The 21,613-nt window shown below is 45.8% G+C and overlaps 1 protein-coding gene across 5 annotated transcripts in view; it reads left to right on the plus strand.

The window, feature by feature from the left end:
• NRF1 (nuclear respiratory factor 1) overlaps positions 1 to 21,613 on the plus strand; it is a 118,178-nt gene that overhangs the window by 75,478 nt on the left and 21,087 nt on the right. For all 5 annotated transcript variants that reach the window (XM_044986739.1, XM_044986709.1, XM_044986712.1 and 2 more), the window contains exons 9-10: positions 1,718 to 1,875; positions 7,292 to 7,416. In XM_044986739.1, coding sequence (XP_044842674.1) covers positions 1,718 to 1,875; positions 7,292 to 7,416 — 283 coding nt within the window. The remainder of the gene's footprint in view (positions 1 to 1,717; positions 1,876 to 7,291; positions 7,417 to 21,613) is intronic.

The raw sequence follows: 21,613 nt of genomic DNA on the forward strand, positions 1-21,613 counted from the left end.
TTGCATCTTCTTCCACTCCACCCTTTGTGCATGGAACCGTCCCCCTGGAATGGTCTCCCTGAACTAATCCATGTGGCCACTCCTGTCCTTCTACCGATCTCTCATTGAACTCTTGCTCAGACGTGATCCCTCAAGGAAAATGGCAACTGATAATGGCTAGAGGGCTTGCTGACATATATATACTATATATAGATAACGACCTGAGACTCTGCGTCCGCCCCTCACCTCTGACACCATGGGTAAGAGGATACTACAAACTGAAAGAAAAAGCCTTGCCTAGATGGGATGGATTGGGTCCGATCTAGTAGATTTCTTCCCTTTCCATATACCGTGTCAGGGGTCTGTGGAGCCTTTCCTGATGATCAGTTGAATGAAACATTTAAGCACCAGCCAGTAAAGGGTCTTACGCAGCTGGGAGCGGGGATGGGTCTGTGAGAGGAATTTTCTCTTATAAAATGGTCCACAGCTCTTTGAAGGTTGAAGAACCTTCATCTTCTGATTCTATGATCTTTTGTTCCTGATGCTCATTCCTGCTTCCCATCCTATTTGTGACCACACACTCATTGATACACGTGAGGTCCCAACTGGAAGAGTATAGACTGGGATGGAGAGTGATCAGCTAGGAGAAGGTGAACTCTGTGGCAAGCACAAAATCCTGTATGCATGTAAATGTCCTTAGTTAAGAGAGAATGAGATATATTGAAATAATTAAAAGACATGAACAGAACTGTTTCCAAATGTGACTATTATTTGTATTGTTCATAAGATCCCTAGTCATGGACCAGACCCCCTTGTCCTAGGCACTGTGTAAACACACAACAAAAAGACCGTCCCAAAGAGCTTACACTCTAAGAGCATGTCTACACTTACCGATCGATCTTGTGGGGGTCGATTTATCATGTCTAGTGAAGGCACGATAAATCGAGCGCTCTCCCGTTGACTCTGGTACTCCACCGGAGCGAGAGGCGGAGTCGACGGGGGAGTGTCAGCAGTCGACTTATCGCAGTTAAGTAGCTAAGTATGTTGACTTCAGCTACGATATTCACATAGCTGATATTGTGTAACTTAAATCGATTTTCCCCCTCCCCCCCAGTGTAATCCAGGCCTAAGTATAATACAAGAGAAAACAGATGGATGTGGGCATACAAATGAGGGAATACAAGGAAATAATGAGACAACATTTTGTTCTGTGTTTATACTGCACCTGGAACTATGGTGCATGACTAGGGCTCCTAGACACTTGGGGCATACAAATAATTTAAAAATAATAGGTACATCATCTGTAGGCATCATGGCAAAGGAGGGATTTGGAGGATAACAAGGTAGTTTTTGTATCTTTGGAGGGGGTTTCTCCCACATGCGTGGGGCAGTATGGGAGAAATCACGAATGCAAGTGTTTGAAAGTTCATAGGTAGGCGATGGAGGCTGGCATCCTGGGTCGATCAGAAGTGGGAGTCAACACCTTGATAGTGAATGAGAAGTGATTGGATGGTTTCCAAAATGTTCCCTGTAGCTCAGTTTCTAAATTGCTCCCAAGGCACCTCTTTTTTCCAATAGTGGTGCTCTCAGGGTGTTGTGTACAGAAGAATCAAAGCATGTAGGATTTTTCAAAGACATCTTGCAAGTGTTTGACTTACCCCTTTTAAGAAGTAGCCACCCAGCTGTGGGAAAGGTTCAGGGAAACTGAACTTTTCTCTTTCTCTCTTCACCCAACTAGGTGGAGCAGAACTGGGCAACGCTACAGGGGGGTGAGATGACTATCCAGACGACGCAGGCTTCGGAGGCCACGCAGGCGGTGGCATCGCTGGCAGAAGCAGCAGTGGCAGCATCTCAAGAGATGCAACAAGGAGCAACTGTTACCATGGCGCTGAACAGGTACATGTGGGAGGAGGAGCTATGGGGACTGAATGGGGTAAGGTCACTGAAAGAGGGAGACCTTTCTGCCAGATTTGCTATCCCTCACGATGAGGACAGCGCAGAAGCCAGTGATACATTTGGAAGAACGTTGTCTGGGGTCTTTCATAGAGATTTTTCCATAGAGAATTCCCAACCCATCCATGCCAAAGCATTCATAGATCATTTTCTAGTGTCCCGTTGTAATATGAGGAAGCTCACAGAAATAGAAATGTGCTGTTAGGGAAGGTACATGTAGTACCCATCCCTCTTGTCCCTTGAGTGTCCACTTACAGCAGATAAGAGCTATAATGTGCTTGTAGCACTTGTTAAATAAGCAGCTCCATCTCTCTGTCAACATTATTGAGGGCCCCTCTGATAAAGGGATGACGTTGATTTAACCAGGTGGGTGACAGTAGGGTCTCTTCTAACATGAAATCAGAATCTCTCTTCCAGGCTAGTTGTTGTATTTCTCTTGTGTTTGGTTCTAGAGCAGGGAAGCTGAAATGAACTGCCTGGATAATGATTTCTCCTCCTGCTTGGAGAGCTCTTGGCTTAGAATGAGCCCTGTTGTTGGTTATTTGCAGAAGAATGTTTTGATGGAGGGCATGGAGTGCTGGTCTGAGGTTGAAACAGGAACCTTGCAGAGGTCATTTTGAAAGATATATTGAAAGACTATTGAGAAAGGGATTTGAGTGAGAAGAGCGAGACTGTCCCAAACACAAGGAGAGGGAGAAGGATCCAAAGGACAGGGGTATTATTGCTCATTGCCTGAACCCAGCTGGGTTTTCCTACCTGGTTTATCTTATATTTGTGCTTTGCATTTGCACTCAGCCTCCTTGTTTTTGGAGTCTGTTTATTGAACAGGGGTTGATCCTGCCAGGAGAAGAGCAAAGCATGAAATGTTAGTGTAGAGCTCCAGGAACCTCTTCTACAGACCACTTGTTAAAACAGGCACCTTCGTACCAGCTGCATTCCACAAACTGATTCCACATTTCTGTTGCAGCAGGATCCAGGACTAGTCCAGAACTATTTCCCGGGTGTGTCAATCAGATCACTCTCTCCTCCCCACCCCGATCCCATCTCTCCCCCTTTCGTACCAAACAGTGCCACGCTTTTAATCAATGGGAGGGGTTGCTGCCGAGTCTCTTGAAATGCATTCTTCTCATAGACTGAATGCAATGCCTCTGCGTTACTCCCAGCAAGAGGCCAGGACTGGGATCCAGATTCAGGTATCTTTCGGAACATGGTCACGTATGCCACTGTGTTATATTGATTAACTTTATCTACTGATAAAGACTTGCCGTCTGTAAAATCACTTTTTAAAAAACCCTGGGTGACTCTTTTCAGGAGATGATATGAAAACCGACTGAACCCCCCCGCAAAGTATTCATAACATTGTAGTGAAGGCCTACTCTCACACAGTCCGCCCCTCCTCACCTGTAGGATGGCCACTTACAGTAGTATTCACAAGAACTTTCTCCGGTGTACTTTTAAATGAGTCAACGGCTAGGGTTTTGACCATTTTTGTAGATTATTCCACTGCCTTAACACATCTCTGTATCAGGAGCGGTTTTCAATATGGAGATCAATAAAAATCTGAAAAAAAAAATACGCATTGATAGAGTCCATTGAAACAGTGAAAACTAAACATTGAATTCTGCCAAGCCCAGTCATGTATAATTTGTCTCTTTCTCACGCCCAGGTCCCACTGGATAGCCACTTTTAGGCAGGTAGAAATTAAATAACAGAATTAACTTCTGAAAATCAGAATCCATAGTAGAAATAACTGTTCTTCCTTTAACTCTAGTAGCAATCCCTGGGGGTCGCTGCAATGCCTCTCTCTTTAGCCAGCGTTGTATTTCAGGAGGGAGTGGGGGAACGTGCACAAGAGCCTCAGAATGTGAGGGGAGGTATTCAGTCAACGTTTTGGCTGCTCTAGTTAGATGTAGGATATGGGAGCAATGTGCACTTTGGGGAAAATACAAAGCCCAGGCCCTTCTGCTGTGACAGTGCAGGTTGCTTTCTGATGGCAGCAGAGTAATGGTGCCTCAGGAGGTCTTGTTAACAAGCTGCAATGCAGCTGAGCTGACTCAAATGTTTATCACGTATAAGGGAGAATGTGGCTACCTGCAGAAACTCATAGAAGTGTTGAGATGTTGACATTGGGAAGTGTATTAGAGGGTGGGAATATACTGATCTACTTTCCTCAGGGGCTAGAGGTGTGATTCGTGAAGGCCCTGAAGTCTTACCCACACTTTTACTTTGCATCCCTCACGTAGGCCTGTGGCATTGGCTACCAGCCTACATAGCCCCACAATACGCCTCTACCCCGATATAACGCCACCCGATATAACACGAATTTGGATATAACGCGGTAAAGCAGTGCTCTGGGGGGGCGGGGCTGTGCGCTCCAGTGGATCAAAGCAAGTTCGATATAACGCAGTTTCACCTATAACACGGTACGATTTTTTTGGCTCCCGAGGACAGCGTTATATCAAGGTGGAGGTGTACTATTCATTAATTGGCCAGAAGTCTTGTGAGCTGAGATCTCCCATCTGTCGCTAGGCCTCGAGGACACCCTGGTCCTTAAGAGCTGGCAACTATTACCAGCTTTTGGAAGGTTTCTGCCTAATTTTAGCACAAAGCTGCCATCGCTCCATCGGGTGCTGGCATGGTGTCTCTAGGAGTACCTGGTAGAGTGCTGTCATTGTAAAGAGCAAGAAGTGTGCAGTTGTGACAAATGAGGCAATCTCTGTAATCGGTTTAGGGATGGGAAGCAGAGGAGCAACTTCCAGCAAGAGAGGATGAGGGAGAGTGCATGTAAATGGGTGCACGCTTAATGCACAGCCATTTGAGTTAATAGATAAACATTTGGGGAGGTCAACAGAAATGGAGAGTGCTTTTGTATAGCAAAGCACTATTATTATTTTCAGTGATGCAGCCTTCACAGTTCCTTGGGATGTTAAATTGCCCTTGAAAGTGGATTTAAATAAGTGCTTCTCGTGGCTGGGAGGCTGGGCGGCTCCAGCAAGTGAAGTCTGTTTATTGTAGCTGGTCTTCGCATGCTAGAAATACCTTTATAACGGTGCAGATTCTCAGGAGGTGGGGGCATACTTCCTAGGCAAAAGGAAGCGAGAAGGCAAGAAAACACAATGGTGTGGTCAGATAGCAACGGGAGGTTTTGTGAGCCAAACAGACATTGTTTGGAATTGAAAATCCAGCCCAAACCAAGTCAGTTGGAAGGAACATAAAATCTATGATGGAAATTAAAACGGTCAAGAGGGAAGGACATAAAAACAAATAACACATAGGAAGCATGCAAGAAAAGGGGTAGGTTCGTTTGGACTCCCATGGAGCAGTTAAGGAAGATCCCAGGGACGCTAAATGGCTTCTTTGCATTGATCTTCACTGCAGAAGACGTGTCTGCTTTTTCAGGTAATTAAGGTGAGGCACTGTCAGATATTCAGCTATCTGAAGAAGAGGTTCTGGAACAAACATATGAATAGCAACAGGTCACGCTGCTGCTAATCTCTCATTAAAATGAGCTATTAAACCACAGAGCTGGAGGGTAGCAAACTTTTGGCCTTGGATAAAAGGAGCTGAAGAGATCATGGGAATAACTGACCAGTGAGCCTTACTTCAGGGTAAGGTGAATTGGTTGAAACAATTATTAAAGGTAGAATTACAAAACACGTAGGAAATTGTGTTTTAATGGGGAAAAACTAGTATGGTTTATGTACAGGAAGATCCTGCCTGTCCAGTTTGTTAGAATTTTTTATGCCACAAGGTAGTGCATAAGGGAAAACCACTTGCTATAACTTACCTGCACTTTTCAAAAGTCCCCTGCAAAAGGCTGTTAAGGAAACTGCATGTGCCTGAAGAGGGATTTTAGAATAGGGGAAATTAGAGCTGGGAAGGGCCAATTGGATCATTTTATAGAATGTAGGGCTGGAGGGGGCCTTGAGAGGTCATCTCTAATCCAGCCCCCTGCGCTGAGGCAGGACCAAGTAAACCTAGACCATCCATGACAGATATTTCACTAACCTATTCTTAAAAACCTCCAGTGACCGAGATTCCACAACCTCCCTTGGCAGCCTATTTCAGAGCTTAACTACCTTATAGTTAGGACATTTTTCCTAATATCTAACCTATAGCTCCCTTGCTGCAGATTAACCTGATAGATTCCTACCTTCAGTGGAGATTGAAACAATTGAGCACAGTCCTCTTTATAACAGCCCTTAACATATTTGAAGACTAATCAGGTGTGTATGTCATGTGTCCCATTCCCCCCTCGGTCTTCTTTTCTCAAGACTAAACATGCCCAGTTTTAGTTAACTTGTTAACCTTCATAGGTCAGGTTTTCTAAACTTCTTCTCTTTTTTTGTTGCTCTCCTCTGGACTCTGACCAGTTTGTCCACATTTTTCTTAAATTGTGGCACCCAGAACGACACAGTAGCCCAGCTGAGATCTCACCCATGTTGAGTAGAGCAGGAGAATTACCTCCCATGTCTTGCATATAACAATTTTGGAACTGCATCCCATTGTTGGCTCATATTCAGTTTGTGATCTACTGTAACCCCCAGATCCTTTTCAGCAGTACAACTGCCTAGCCACTTATTTCCCATTTTGTAGTTGTGCATTTGATTGTTATTTCCTAAGTATAGTACTTTGCACTTGTCTTTATTGAATTTCATCTTGTTGATTTCATCCCAATTCTCCAATTTGCCCCAGGTCATTTTGAATTCTAATCCTGTCCTCCAAATTACTAGCAACCACTCCCAGCTTTGTGCCATCCACAGAATTTATAAGCATACCCTTCACTCCTGGAGCACCCATGGAAAAAAATTAGGGGGTGCTTAGCACCCACTGGCAGCCAAGCTCTCTCCCTCCCCTCTGTGTGCGTCCTGCCCACTGGCAGCCCTGCCAATCAACTCCTCCCCCTCCCTCCCAGCGCCTCCTGCACTCTGCAGAACAGCCGTTCAGCAGCGTGCAGGAGGTGCTGGGAGGGTGGGGGGGAGGAGCAGGGATGGAGCGTGCTTGGGGGAGGGAAGAGGCGGAGCAGGGGCAGGACTGCGGGGCCGAGCAGGTGTGCGGACTTGGAGGAAGGGATGGAGTTGGAGTGGGCCTGAGGCGGGGGGGGTCAGGTCGAGTACTCCCCCGGTTAGAGAGGAAGGTGCTATGACCCACCTTATAGCAATTTCATCTAGACCATCTCTCACCCGTCTTCCACTATATGTTCACTGCACAATCATTTCAGTTCCTTTGGGCTGCTGAGAGCTCTCGCCCCCCTGGCATGTGTGATCTCCTTCTGTGGCACTTGGTTAAAGCCAAACACATGAGAGCTGAGTTACTCTCTTTTTCTAATCATTCTTTTTCCTGTCCCTTCCACCTGCAGTGAAGCAGCCGCCCATGCTGTCGCCACGCTTGCGGAAGCCACCCTTCAAGGGGGAGGGCAAATCGTCCTGTCTGGTGAAACTGCCGCAGCGGTGGGAGCGCTTACTGGAGTCCAGGATGCTAATGGTAAGAGTAGATAAATATTTAATTGGATTTCATTTTGGTTTCCACTTCAACCCTCAAGTCCAGAATGACGGGATGAGTCAGAACAAACCCAAACTATATGAGAAACAAAGGGAGAAAGTCCTAATGTGAGCTGTAACAGACCAGGAATTTTGCTTAGCAAGAAGGTCCTGTTGATCCCCCGCAAGGGAAGGTTACCTGGGATGTTGGGCTTTTTTGCTGTAAGGAAGGCTTCACCACTATGGAGTGTCATGAACCAGGTTACACCTCTTACCTTTTAAAAAGGTCTTTGTTGGCCTTGGAATTTGAGGTGGCCTCGGAATTTGGCTGAGAGTTGACTGCAAGGGGATACCCTCCAGGATTTCCTTGCCGTCTATGGGACTTTTTCACATGCTCCTCTTTGGCTGCTGGAGAACTGTCACTATGATGCTGCGTATCTGTGCTTTGGTGGCACCTTCCACGCTAGTGAATGCATCCCTATTCTTTCTATTTTCTTCATAGCACAATTCGGGCTGTTGCTTGCTTTCCTTGTAGGCCTTTCTGTGGTACACCTCACAGTATCTGAGTGCCTGTTCTGAGTGGTGTCTACTGTAATTAGCCAACCATAATTGCTGCTTGGTAGTGGTTATTAATATTACCAGAGTGCCTAGAGACCCTAATCAGAATCCCTTTGTCCTAGGCAAATATCAGCATTTGTAGCTAATACTAACTAGCCACATGTTACTGTCCCATGGTCTTGTTCTGCCTTTGCTCAACTGCCAAGGTAAACAAAGCATTGCTTTCCAAATTCAGGGATGAAATGCAGTAGTCATTAAAAATACTTGATAATGCAATTGAACTTCTGTTTACCCGTCTGCACCTAAGAACTGTGTGGCATGTGTTCAGTTATAAGGAAATGCAGCTTTAAAGGATTGGACTATTTTAAATATTATAAATGCCAAAGAAAAAAGTAGTGGATTACCAGGTTGCAAAGTGATGGCCTTTCTCTTTTGCTCTGTTCCATACCTAATACAGCACCTTTAATAGTTTACGCCTCATGTTTGACCTTCCTTGAAATAACTGGTTAGGAATGTTCTTTGTGTTCTAAAACATCACCATTCTGTTGTCAAAGAACGCAATGGAAAAAACAATAGCAACTTTCCCTAATGTTGCATTTGGCTTTGTTGCTATGGAGTCAACCAGCCCGAAGGGGTAGCACAAATTAACCTGCAAACCCTGTTTCTAAAACTGTTAACGAGGATGCTATTCCCCTCCAAAAGTAAAAGAAGCCGCAGAATTGTGTTGGGTAGTGCTCTACCAGCAACCTGGTGCGAAGGTTGTAGGGAATCCGTGTTTGTCAACACAAGGGCCCAGAAAGAAGTGACCTGTTGTTTTCAAGCTTCCAGGAAGGTTTTACAATCAGTCAGATTGAGAAAAGCACATTGGTGTCCCTTTAAGAATAAAAAGTGGCTTAGCAAATCTGTCAGGCATGTTCCCTTTGGTCTGTTCCCAAAGTGCTTCCATGCTCTGGATTCCTCTGGACAATTCCTCCCACCCGCCTCAGGACCTGAGTCACTCTACCTCATTCATCCAGCATTAAAATCATTTTAATGCGAGAGAGTTTTTATAGCAGACTTTGAAATCAGATGGGATTTACAATGCATTTAGGAAAGAGACTGTTTGCGTTATTTTCCTCTGCGCAGAACTTCACCCGCAATCCCTCCCCTTGTTTCCTCTCCTCTTTGATTGCTGTAATCTCTGGTGGCATTAAAGGGAAGGTCTTTGTCTCTGCAGTAGTCCTTGGAAGCACCATGCAGTTAGTTTTATTATGTAACCAGCTAATACGTCTCCCTGTAGGGATGGATGGCGACTTTGATATCAATTCCCGCTGTCTGCCCAGACAGAGGAGAGGAATTTTCAACTTCCGTATTGCCATTCAAAATTTGTTTCACCCTTCCCCACCGTATGCATCTAGCTTTTTTTAGTCTGAGTTCTCCCCTGGTTTCAGAGTAAGGATTTGCCGGGGTATAAACATTTACTCATCTGATGCAGCCAATCAGTATAAGCTGTTCAGAATGCAATTCCATCAGTGGGAGATTAAATGTGAGTGATTGGATGTGATTGGCTGCAGCCAGGAGAAGGGGGAGATATCTTAGAATAGCGACTGAATTAACCTGAAAATTCTCCTTGCCCAGTGATTCAAACAAAGACTGAACTTACTAATATTTCCAATAAATGTTCCTCTCTAAAAATCTGTTACCCTTCTCTAGCTCCTATCATGCCAGAATACCAAAGCACTTTACAAACGTTGATTTCCATACCTCTCAGGGAGGCGGTGATGTGAAGTTTGTTACGCCCATTGTATTGATAGCAAAATGGAGACAATAGAGTTTAACTGACTTGCCCAAGGTCACACAGAGAGTCATTGACAGAGCAGGGAATAGAACCCAAGTGTCCTACCTCCTATTCCTTTACTTCAGCCACTAGATGTAATTCTTCCCTCCTTGCTTGGTTGTGTTATGTCCCTCCATTATATTGTTGTTTTTCCATCTATTGTCAGGAAGTGATGCCCCTATTCCAGGAGAAAAAGGCTGATTATAAAGGGGAAACTTTTCTTTGTACTTAGACACCCCAGGAACTAGAGCTGAATTCAGTATTGCCAGAGGTAGAGTAGCTGGTACTGTTGCTGGACTGAAAAAGGGCTGTGGATAATCTTATGAGCAGTAACATTTATAGCTAAGGGAAATCAAATCTCCTGCTTCACTGCAGTGTAAAACTGTCTCAGTGCATGATGGGTTTCTCCTTCTTCTGGAGTGTCTGGTATTGTCAGTCAGGATACTGGAGCTGATGACCCAACAGTCTGAGCTGTTGCCTCAAAATCCTGTGTTCTTAAATAATTGGAAAGAAAAGATTGCAATATTCTAGACAGGCAAATGGGACTGTAGTGACATCTGTGTGTAAAGTTGGCGGAAATTGGAAAGGGCTCTGATAGGAGAAAATGGACTGCACTGCAGGCATAGGGCAAGGGTTAAACACCTGCTAGCATGCAGAAGGGGAAGCATTTTAATTCACATGGAGGTGCAGTAGCTGATAGTAGGAGCCTGACCAAGCCTGTGTTTAGATTAGGGCTGTCAAGTGATTAAAAAAATTAATCACGATTAATTGTGCGGTTAATTGCACTGTTAAACAATAAGAGAATAAATACCATTTATTTAAACTTTTTTGGATGTTTTCTACATTTTCAAATATATTGATTTCAATTACAGCACAAAATAAAAAGTGTGCAGTGCTCACTTTATATTTATTTTTGATTACAAGTATTTGCACTGTAAAAAAAACAAAAGAAATAGTATTTTTCAATTCACCTCATACAAGTACTGTAGTGCAATCTCTTTATCATGAAAGTTGAACGTACAAATATAGAATTATTTACCAAAAAAAAATGCATTCAAAAATGAAACAATGTAAACTTTTAGAGCCTGCAAGTCCACTCAGTCCTACTTCTTGTTCAGCCAATCACTGAGACAGTTTGTTTACATTTGCAGAAGATAATGCTGCCAGCTTCTTGTTTACAATGTCACCTGAAAGTGAGAACAGGCATTCTCATGGCACTGGTGTAGCCGGCATTGCAAGATATTTACGTGCCAGATGCGCTAAAGATTTACATGTCCCTTCATGCTTCAACCACCATTCCAGAGGACGTGTGTCCATGGTGATGACGAGTTCTGCTCGATAACAATCCAGAGCAGCGTGGACCAACACATGTTCATTTTCATCATCTGAGTCAGATGCCACCAGAAGGTTGATTTTTCTTTTTTGGTGGTTTGGGTTCTGTAGTTTCCCCATTGGAGTGTTGCTCTTTTAAGACTTCTGAAAGCATGCTCCTCACCTCGTACCTCTCAGATTTTGGGCGTCACTTCAGATTCTTAAACTTTAGATTGAATGCTGTAGCTATTTTTAGAAATCTCACATTGGTACCTTCTTTGCGTTTTGTCAGATCTGCAGTGAAAGTGTTCTTAAAACGAACAACATGTGCTTGGTCATTATCCAAGACTGCTATAACATGAAATGTATGGCAGAATGCCGGTAAGACATACAATTCTCCACAAGGAGTTCAGTCACAAATTTAATTAAAGCATTGTTTTTTTAATGAGTGTCATCAGCAAGGAAGCATGTCCTCTGGAATGGTGGCTGAAGCATGAAGGGGCATACAAATGTTTAGCATATCTGGCATGTAAATACCTTGCAATGCCAGCTACAAAAGTGCCATGCAAAAGCCTGTTCTCACTTTCTGGTGACATTGTAAATAAAAGGGCAGTATTATCTCCTGTAAAGGTAAACAAACTTGTTTGTTTTAGCCATTGGCTAAATAAGAAGTAGGACTGAGTGGACTTGTAGGCTCTGATGTTTTACATTGCTTTGTTTTTGAGAGCAGTTATGTAACCAAAAAAAAAAATCTACATTTGTAAATTGCACTTTCACGACAAAGAGATTGCACGATGGTACTTGCATGAGGTGAATTGAAAAATACTATTTTGTTTTTATCATTTTTATAGTGCAGATATTTATAATAAAAATCATATACACTTTGATTTTAGTTACAATACACAATACAATATATATGAAAATGTAAAAAAGCATCCAAAATATGTAATACATTTCAATTGGTATTCTATTGTTTAACAGTGCGATTAAAACTGCGATTAACCGTGATTAATTTTTTTGAGTTAATCACGTGAGTTAACTGCGATTAATTGACAGCCCTAGGTTAGATGGATAGGGACAGGGAGACAGACTCTTCAAGATTGTCAGGAAGGAGAGACTGCAGCACAGCCAGGCAGTGCAGTTCCCATTGACTGGATCGCTTCATGTTGCAGTAGGGTGACCAGATATCCCGATTTTATAGGGACAGTCCCGATTTTTGGGTCTTTTTCTTATATAGGCTCCTATTCCCCCCCCCACCCCCGTCCTGATTTTTCATATTTGCTGTCTGGTCACCCTATGTTCCAGCCTCCCTTTTTAAGTGGATCTGGGGCTTGAGATCATCTTTGGTTGTGAAGTTTCTCAATGAGGTTTCATTTTTAAATAGTGGAGAATTTTGTGCCTGCATATTCTTTATAGAGGGCCATAACTGTACACAGCCTTGGCCAGGAGGTATAATATGCCAAAGGCAGACCAGAATCTCTGCCCCACGGAGCTTAGTCTAATAGCATCAGTGGGTCCATTATATAACATTTTACCAACACAGAGTGGCCAGTGGTCATTACAGCTGGAAGGCTTTGCAGAATAAATGGCTTTTTCAGCAGTCTGGAAGAAGAGGAAGGGTTGTCTGAGTTAACTTGTAGGGTTTCCCAACTACAGAGCGTGAGTTAAAAGAACACATGAGTTTGGGAGCAGGGGAAGGAGTTGGGGCTGTCAGGAAGGAAGCCTGCACTGATCTTAGAGCGAAACAGCTGAGCGCAAACTGGGGAACTAATTACAGTGACTTGAGCTGGGTGCAGCCAGTGTGCATCTCCAACCCCCAAAAGCTCTCTGCTGATGCACCTCAATCCTGACTGGTAGCATTCCCTGCTCTTCCATTCCGCTTATAGCTTAGCTGGTGCCCCTCAGTTGTGACATGTAGACCCTTCGCTTTTCCAGTCTAGGCATCTGTGTGGCTAGAAGGACAGCTAATCATGCTAATTTGTCTGCTGGTTTTCTGTCCTGGGTGCAGATGGGCATGAAGATGAGCCTGCCAAAGAGATGTACATTTCTCAATAACAATTTTCAGCATGACCGAAGTGAGACAGGCTTACAGGCGAGGGCGAGGCAGGATTATCAGGCTGTGATGAAAGCAGGGAGAGAGCATTAGGCCTGTTTGACGTGAGCAAAGGGGGATTATCGAGCCTGTGCTTTCGCAAACAAAGGAAATAGGCCTCTGTATAGAAGCATGCCTCACAAGTCAGCGTCGGGTAAACAGGCATTTAGATGGTTATTTCTCATTTCAAAGGGGTGGGCACTTGCAGCTTTATACCACCACATGAGGGCAATTAGCGATGCGATTGAGATATAAAAATCAGATGGAATGCAGCAAATTTCCTCTGCTTGCTTGAGGGATCTGTACTTCCTGGGCAAGATCAAACTAAGCAACAGCCACCAGGTGGAAACCTGTTTCTGCCGCCCTGTAAAGGGCTATGCGGATGAGACCCAGGAGAGCATGTCAGTGCAGCAGGTGGACCTCCAGACGTGTGGGGACAGTTAGGGTCCTGTCAGGCTCTGTACAAACTGTTACAATTCAAAGTGTGTCAGGAAAAGGAATGGTGGGGAAGGAGCCAGGGGCCCATTGTGTGCATCACCCAAAGACCTAGAGAATGAAAATAAAGATCAAGAGGGACTAATACATACGACAAACTTGTAGAATGGGAAACTACCTGTGTTTGCCTTTGAATGCCTCGGGGGCAGGGAGGTGCAGAGCATTGATGATCTGGTTATTGTGGTGGCACAATAAAAACCGAAGGGAAACTTGCACATTAATCTGGTGTAAACACCAAACTACCTTTAAACATATATTTTCCTTGAAAGTCTCAATTTCCGGGAAAATTGCCCAAACGGGGTGTTGAGCGCAGCGGGGGACTGGCCTCATTAGAGATCTGTGGACAAAAGAGCGAGGCAGAGTTCTTGTAGGGTCTGAGAAGAAGTAGTTTGAATTAATGCATTGAGGCAGAGGGATTCAAACGTGGGCTGAAGAAGTGGCACGGAAGATGATCGTAGCAGATGCCGTCTGAATGGACCAGACGAAGGGAGAGGCCAGCATTTTCTGTGTCAGATGACTGGCAAAGATTTGCATTGGCTACTTTCTGCATATGCTCGCTCACTCTATGCCTGCACTCCTTCCCTGCTGGCATCCAAAACCAGGAGAAACCACAAGGTAGACAGGAAGTCGCTTCTTGCATGATGAAGGAATGGCAGTCTTCTGATCACATGCAGCAAATGGCTCAGTGCAGTCTGCTTCCTCTGCTGCACTGACTCCCAGCACTTCAATGAAAGATTAGCTACGACTGGGCCTTTTGATGCTCTGGTCTGAGGGTGGGAAGCATTGCCTGAGAACTGGCTCAGTGGCTGGGATCCCTATTCCACTGGCACTGTCTGTGTTGCTGGGCCCTGCTAGCACAGAACAATGTTTGCTCCCCTTTGCAAGGCAAACGCTGCCACTTTATAAACCCAGGATGCTGGATTGCATGTTCTTGTCACTACCCCAGCTTGCTGTTGAGCGTTAATCTTTGCCAGCGCTGACGGTACCCCCAGCATAGGCTGGCGTTTTGGCACTGGGCTGCCCTCCTTTGCTTGGACAGGGTAGGACTGGTGACGAGATGGCTGCTGCCATTAATACGTGTCTGCCCATCAACTGGAGCTAAAAACAGTCTTGCCGAGAACTTGACTGTGTACTGCCCTGGATACCTGCTTTCTCCTTTAATCCAAATACCTTGGTCCCCCAAGAACAAGCATGGGCATGTTGCAGGCACGCATGCTCTAAGCAAGCTTTTCCTAAGGCCTTGATTACAACAGACAGGGAGGTTTTGTCTAGTGGTTAGAGCAGGGACTGGAGCTGGAAACATAGGTTCCATTCCTAGGTCTCCCGCTGTATGACGTTGGGCAAGTCGCTTATCCTCTGGGTGCCTCATTTGACTCTGGGCGTAATACCTGCCTGGTGGACTGTGCTGTGCTTTGAGATCCTTGGATGAAAGGCTCCTTATACATGCAAAGTGCAGCTGATATACCTGCTGCCATTTTCTTCTTTCCACTGTCATCAGCTCGGTGGGAGTGGGGACTGTCGCCTGCCAGTTTGGGTGCTTCTGTCACACGAATGACTGCCCCAGCAGCTCCCTTGAATTCTCAGGCTGCCTTTTTTATCTCTGCAACCTGTGTTTGAATCGAGTCATTTGCAAGGAGAGAGGGATTGGCCCTGTAGGGACATCTGTGGTCATCTCTTGCTTGGATTTGTGTTTAATTGTCTATTGGGTGCAGTCTGGTACATTTTAAAGACACCCCCCCCCTTGCTTCTCAGAGGCATCCCTGTGAGCCATCGATGGTTTACAAGTTTCCAGAGAGGAGGGTGAACTGTCAGCAATTGGAAGGCCCCACCAAGCCCCCTTTCAGCTTGAACGCTGCTTGGAGCATCTCTAGTATCTTTGGGGCGACCCGTGCCCTGCCAATAGTGAGGGGTGGAGTGAGGGCAGCCGGCTTCAGCAGTGTTACTGAGCATGCTCAGTCCATGTGAGCATGCTCCGTACAAGCCAAGCAGCAAATCTGGGGAGGCTACCCTGCCTGCCCCCCCTCGTGTGTCCTCTTTCAGACTTTCCCATCAGTACAGTGAACTAACTATCTGCCTTGTTTGAAAACATTGCTTCCCAACTCCCTGATGATCTCGTAGCATCTCCCCTCCCTCCCTTCTCCCTTGCCCTCCCCCCCACCTCCCCTCCCTCCCTTCTCCCTTGCCCTCCCTGTTCCTCCCCCCCCCCCCCCGCAAAGAGTTTTGACATCCACTCCTATTATCAGACAGTTGAGACTTAGTCCCTCCAGCTGTCACAGCTGATGCTGTCCTGGTTTAAGCACAGGGCCATTTACCTTCCACGTGTCATGAATTAGGGGAAATGGACAGGCGGGCTGGGTCTGTTTAAAAATTAAAGCTGATTACAAGGCATTAACATTACATTTAAAGAAATAGACAGCAGCCCGCCTCGTTCATCATCACTGCAATATGTTCCCCTCTGCTCTGAGCTGGAAGAGAGCGCACTGATATCAACGAGACGTCGGCATCTACTTGGGCCCCTAGCTCCATGTGTATCTTAAAAATCGCAGCTTGTGGATTTCGTTTCTGCCGGGAGATTTAAAAGCCGTTCTGCTTCCCGCACCCTAAGTGTAACCACCATTTCTGTGTGATCACGCTAGAAAGAGTTCTGGCTCCTCAGTGCAACTCCTCTCTTCCTAGTGACGATGCACCCAGTGTCACTAGCACTGTGATTTTTCCAAGTTGCTTGAATGAGTTACGTGTCCAAATCCTGTTGAATTACAATGGGATTTGGGTGCCTAACTCACTTAGGCAACTTTGACTAGTCAGTCTCCGGCTTTTGCCTGAGGAGGAGTGATTATGAGGGAACAACCTTATTTCGGGGTGGGGAATGATAGACGGTTGAGTTGGCATTTCTTGCCAAGTGGTGTTGTGTGGACACACACAGCTAGATGGACACATTTTTAAAAAAACAAGTCCCTCAGTTGAGCATCCCAGTCCCAGGACTGCGTGGGTCCATTTTCAAGCAGTCGTGAGCACAGGGAGCTGTAAGTGCTCAGAGATGTAGAAGGGGTCGTATTACTGCTTCCCTACAATGGTGGGGCTGGATGGTGTCATCCCAATGAGCTGCACTAATTAAATAACGAAGGGCAATTTACTTTGTAGTGCTTGGGCTGCACTGCACTTTGTTGTAAACACAGTTATAGTCAGCAAAGCAGCCAGTGGGGCATTCCCTCCCTCTCCCATAGCAATGGCATCCAGAGTCATTTTGCTTGGCTCACAAGTTCAGAGCAGGATTTGTCTAACCGTGGCAGCAGAGCAAGATCAGCCCCAAAGCTGCCCCTTAAATTCCAGCCAAGCTCTCTCTGCTGTATGCACTTTTAGGAAAGGGGGGGCACTGTTCCTGACTCCAATGCCAAATATGATTACAAACATATAATTGTTGCTTGTTTCAGTGCCCCAAATGTGCTCAGGGCTCCCCAAACATGTAGGAAGACACAGTCCCTGCCCCCAAAGAGCTTCCATTCTAATAGCAGCCACCATGCAAAAAAGTGCCCCTTCACTCAGTCTTCACCACTCTCACTATCCGAAGTTCCTTGCTCACCGTCCTCTGTCGTCACTCATCAGGCAGCCTTGAACAAGTACTGCAGTAGCCCCCTCCCTTGTTCAGGGGCCCAGCCAAGCTGCCTCCATGAACAGACAGCTGGTGAGGTATCTAAGGGATACAAGAGGGAGACGTGGGTCCTTGTGCTCTCTGATCCCTGCTGATCCTATGGTGTCTGGGTCCTGCATAGAGGGGAGTGAAGTAGCACCTGCTGCTTCTCCTTTTGGTGCAGTTTCAGGCTCCGTGGTGGCTGACCTCGTTCTTGGGAGAAGCAGATTTTCTTTTCATGTTGGGAGCCTTCTTCCGGGCCTTGTACGCCCTTAGCTGCATTGTCATTTTTCTACCCATACTCTCCCCTTGAAGGCAGGGTTGACCGAAGTGATGCCGAGGTATAACCATGGTGCAGCCTGTGGTTACCCTCAATCGGTTCCGATCAGGAGGGGCTCTGCCACCTCTGCGCTCTGCGCCTCTATGTTACCGATGAGGCTGGCTGCACTCTGAACATTTTGACGCAAATAGGGCCTGGCTCTTGGAATCCTGGCAGGTTGCCCACATGGCTATTAGCTGGGCAAAGTTTGGGCAGCCTCTGTTTTTAGGAAAAGAGTGAAGAGTCCATTAGAAAATGTTATGGGGGATTTTTTTTGGTAGGAGAAAAATAGTCTAACCTGAGGGCAGCTTTGAGCTCTTTCTTAATGGATGTCAGTGGGAGCGGGATGCAATTTGATCCAAATGGGAAGCTGGCTCAAATCCCAGCAAGCTGTTGTAACTGTATAAGGCATCTTACGAAGTGAGACGGTTCCTCCCATAAACTTCCCCTGCAGGCAGAAGAAATCCCTTGTAAATTAAGCTGCAAACAGGGGCTTTCCCAAATACATTTCTGTTTAGTTTAATTTCAAGCGCTGAAGCGTGTTTGTACATCTGTCCCTTTAAGAGCGGAATAGCCTTGATAGGTGTGTTAATTGAAGTTCTTTCACAGTGGAGTCCGACCCAGTCAGTGTAGCCTTCATCAGATCTCTGCTGCACAGACTGATTTAAAAACCTTGTGCCCCTAGGACTGAACCAAGAGCCCGGTCTCCGTGTGAGCTACTCACTGTAGTCAGTGGACGTACTCTAGTGAGTAAGGCCCTAAACCTGTGTGCATGGCATAGTGGTGAAGGCAGCCTGTGTTCGGGAATTAATTTTATGAGCCGGTCACACAAGACGTTTGTGCTTCAGCTTTTATAAAACGTATCACTTTCATCCTTTGGTTGCTATTTCCTAGGGTGACCAGACAGCAACTGTGAAAAAGTGGGACAGGAGGTGGGGGTAATAGGCGCCTATATAAGAAAAAGACCCAGGTCCTGCTTTGAGCAGGGGGTGGGACTAGATGACCTCCTGAGGTCCCTTCCAACCCTGGTATTCTGTGATTCTAAAAATTGGGACTGTCCCTATAAAATCGGGACATCTGGTCACCCTACTATTTCCTAAAGAGTCAAGCGCCGTTGCTGGCTTTGAAAAGGGGCTGGATAACATTTCTAGCTACTCGTGCCAGGAAAGGCGTAATCAGCGCTCGTGCCTCAAGGTGCCAGCAGATCATGACAGGGGTCAGGAAGGAATGTTCTGCCACCCCAGTGTCCAGCATGGCCAGTTCCCACAGCGTGTGGCCTTTGTCTGACTCATCAAGTACCGGCCTCTGCTGGAGATAGAGGACCCAGGCCTTATGGAGCAGTTCATCTGATAGGATTTTTCAAATCCTAAATGCAAATTGGGAATAGCCACAGGCAAATTCCAACGTGTCCATTCTGTCACTTCCTGGTAATCCACCATCTTGTGCTCCTGCCCCCACCCCCACCCCAGATTGCAGCCCAGCAAACGAATGGGGTGGGACTGACATCGGCAGCCAGTACCTGCTCTCTGCTGTCATTGGGTGGGTCATGATGACAGGCTTGAATGTGAGGCCATTTTTCTCTTGTGACCAGGAGGGGAATGTTAATGTTGCTGCCCCTTGTTGCCTCTGGCAGCAAATCGTGCCCTCAGCTGCCCTGTGGAGGGCAGCATGTTTCTCTCTTGAGCCTGGTGCCTTCCCAGTGACCTTCTCAGCTGATGAAGACAGCTTAGCTTTGCTGTAAAGCAGCTCATGTGACTGCAGTAATCCGCAGGCAGTAAACAGCTGTGTAGGAAGATTGCAAGAGGAATCGGCCTATTTTTCCGCACTGCAGACTTTGGCATGAGAACACAAGACTCAGGGCGGCGGCTTCTACTGCTGCACATCCACCTTTATGCATTCTCTCCGTGGCTGCACGACACAGCCGATCAAACCCCTCCCCAGAGCCTGTCTTCCCCTCGGGGCTCAGGCTGCCGCGTGCTACGCGCTTGGATGGGAAATAGGCCTTTGAAATGGCACAGGGGTGCTAATGACTTGGCTCCGCAAGTCCATCAGGAGGGCAGTGTGTTTGGAGCAGTGCCAGAGGTCACTGTGCAGCCCTTTCTCTCTCATAGTGGAGAGGGCACAAGGGGCTCTGAGTCAGTGTCAAGCTGCAAAATAAATTACAAGATGCAAAAAGCGATTGCTCCTGAAGTCGTTTCCCCTGGATCTTTTCCCATAAAGTGGGGGCCTAGATCTGAATTTGACTCCATCTTCACCCCACTGAGAATGGACTCCTTTGGCTTCCTTTATTCCTGGGCAGAAATAACTCTTGAGGTAACTTCCTATCCTACATAACTCTTCTGTGGACTCTCAAATAGCCCTCTCTGCCAGGGAGGCTACTCACTAGCTGCTATTCCTAGACTAGAATGTTCTACGAAATAACAGCTGTACACACAGCGTCTTGGATTTTGCACCACTTAGGTGCCGACAGCGTGCCCTGTGCTGATAGAAAGTCCTTGCCACAAGAGCTCCCAAGCTAAAGCACAGACACACTCGGCAACTCAGAGAAAGGACATTAATTCTGAACAAGTTCCAAGCTAATCATGGCACCATTTACTATTCCCATAGCTGGTTTATAGATCAGTCATTTTCTCTCCCTTTTCAAGGAGAGGATGAGTGTGGATCCTCTTGGTCTTGGAGTTCTGAGGATCCTTTAGTTTCCTCATCTCTACCTCCCCCGGTGATTTAAGTCATCAAACTCAAAGCATCTTCCAGGGGAAGCTTAGTAAATATTCATAGGATCCTGCTCACAAGGAACAAAGTGCAGGAGGCAATCATGAACTAAGTTGTCTAATCTTCAGTTGTTGAGACTCTGAGAATAGGTGTTACAGAGGCAACTGCAGCATGATCTTCCTAGATACGATCCCATTGATGTGATTCAACCCTCTTCTGGCAGAAGCTCCTTTTATCAGGTAGAGAGTAGTTACCACCTGCCTCTATAATCTTTTGCTTCTCCACTGGATCTGCCAAAAAATGCCAAAAGCATGTGTTTGTGACATGGACAAGTTGTCGACTAGGAAACTGACTGAGACAGTCCCTCAGTTCATAAGTTACTGAACAGCCTACAGAAATGACCATCTGTTACGACTGGCTAGGACAGATTTGAACAGGAGACCTGTCGGTGAAAGGCTCTTATTTCCTATTCCCCTGAGACGTCCTATTTCTCCCCTGCTAAAACAAATTCTGTGTATTTTCAAGCTCTAGCAGATGCCGATTGATGTGCACAAAACTGTGTGTTCATTGTACTTTAGAATGTAAACGTATATATTTCATTGCAGCTGTATTCATGGCTCTGCCCCTTAACCTCCGAAATCATGGGTGTTTATTTCAGTATAGGTCAAGCCAGATTGGCGGTGATCTTGTAGACTGTTTTGTCTAAGCTCTGGTTCAACTCCATTGAAGTCACTGGAGCCAACAAATCAATGGAGCTGTCCAGTTACATCCTCAATGAATTTAACCCACTGATAGCTTTTAAATCACAATGTGTCATCTTAGAAAATGCATGTGTACTGAGATTCTCAGGTAAGAATTTCAAAAGCACGTTAAGTCCCATTTCGGTTATGACAGGCACTTGGGAAGTCTAAATGAAAGTCTATAAGAATTAGGATTCTGCAAGTGCTATCTCATTTTTGAAAATGGAACTTGGGCTTCTGAGAAGCTTTTGAAAATGTTACCTGTCAATATTTAGAACAGAATTATTTCTTCAAACTGGGAGTTACTTCTTTCTGTTCACGTATCAACCAGAATTTTTAACCTGTTCTGTTGTCCTTACGGCAGTGGTTCTCAACCTTTCCAGACTACTGTACCCCTTTCAGGAGTGGTCTTGCGTACCCCAAGTTTCACCTCACTTAAAAACTGCTTGCTTACAAAATCAGACATAAAAATACAAAAGAGGCACAGCGCACTAGTACTGAAAAAGTGCTGACTTTCTCATTTTTACCAT

This window comes from Mauremys mutica, chromosome 1 (assembly GCF_020497125.1).
Source record: "Mauremys mutica isolate MM-2020 ecotype Southern chromosome 1, ASM2049712v1, whole genome shotgun sequence".
NCBI lineage: Eukaryota > Metazoa > Chordata > Testudines > Geoemydidae > Mauremys > Mauremys mutica.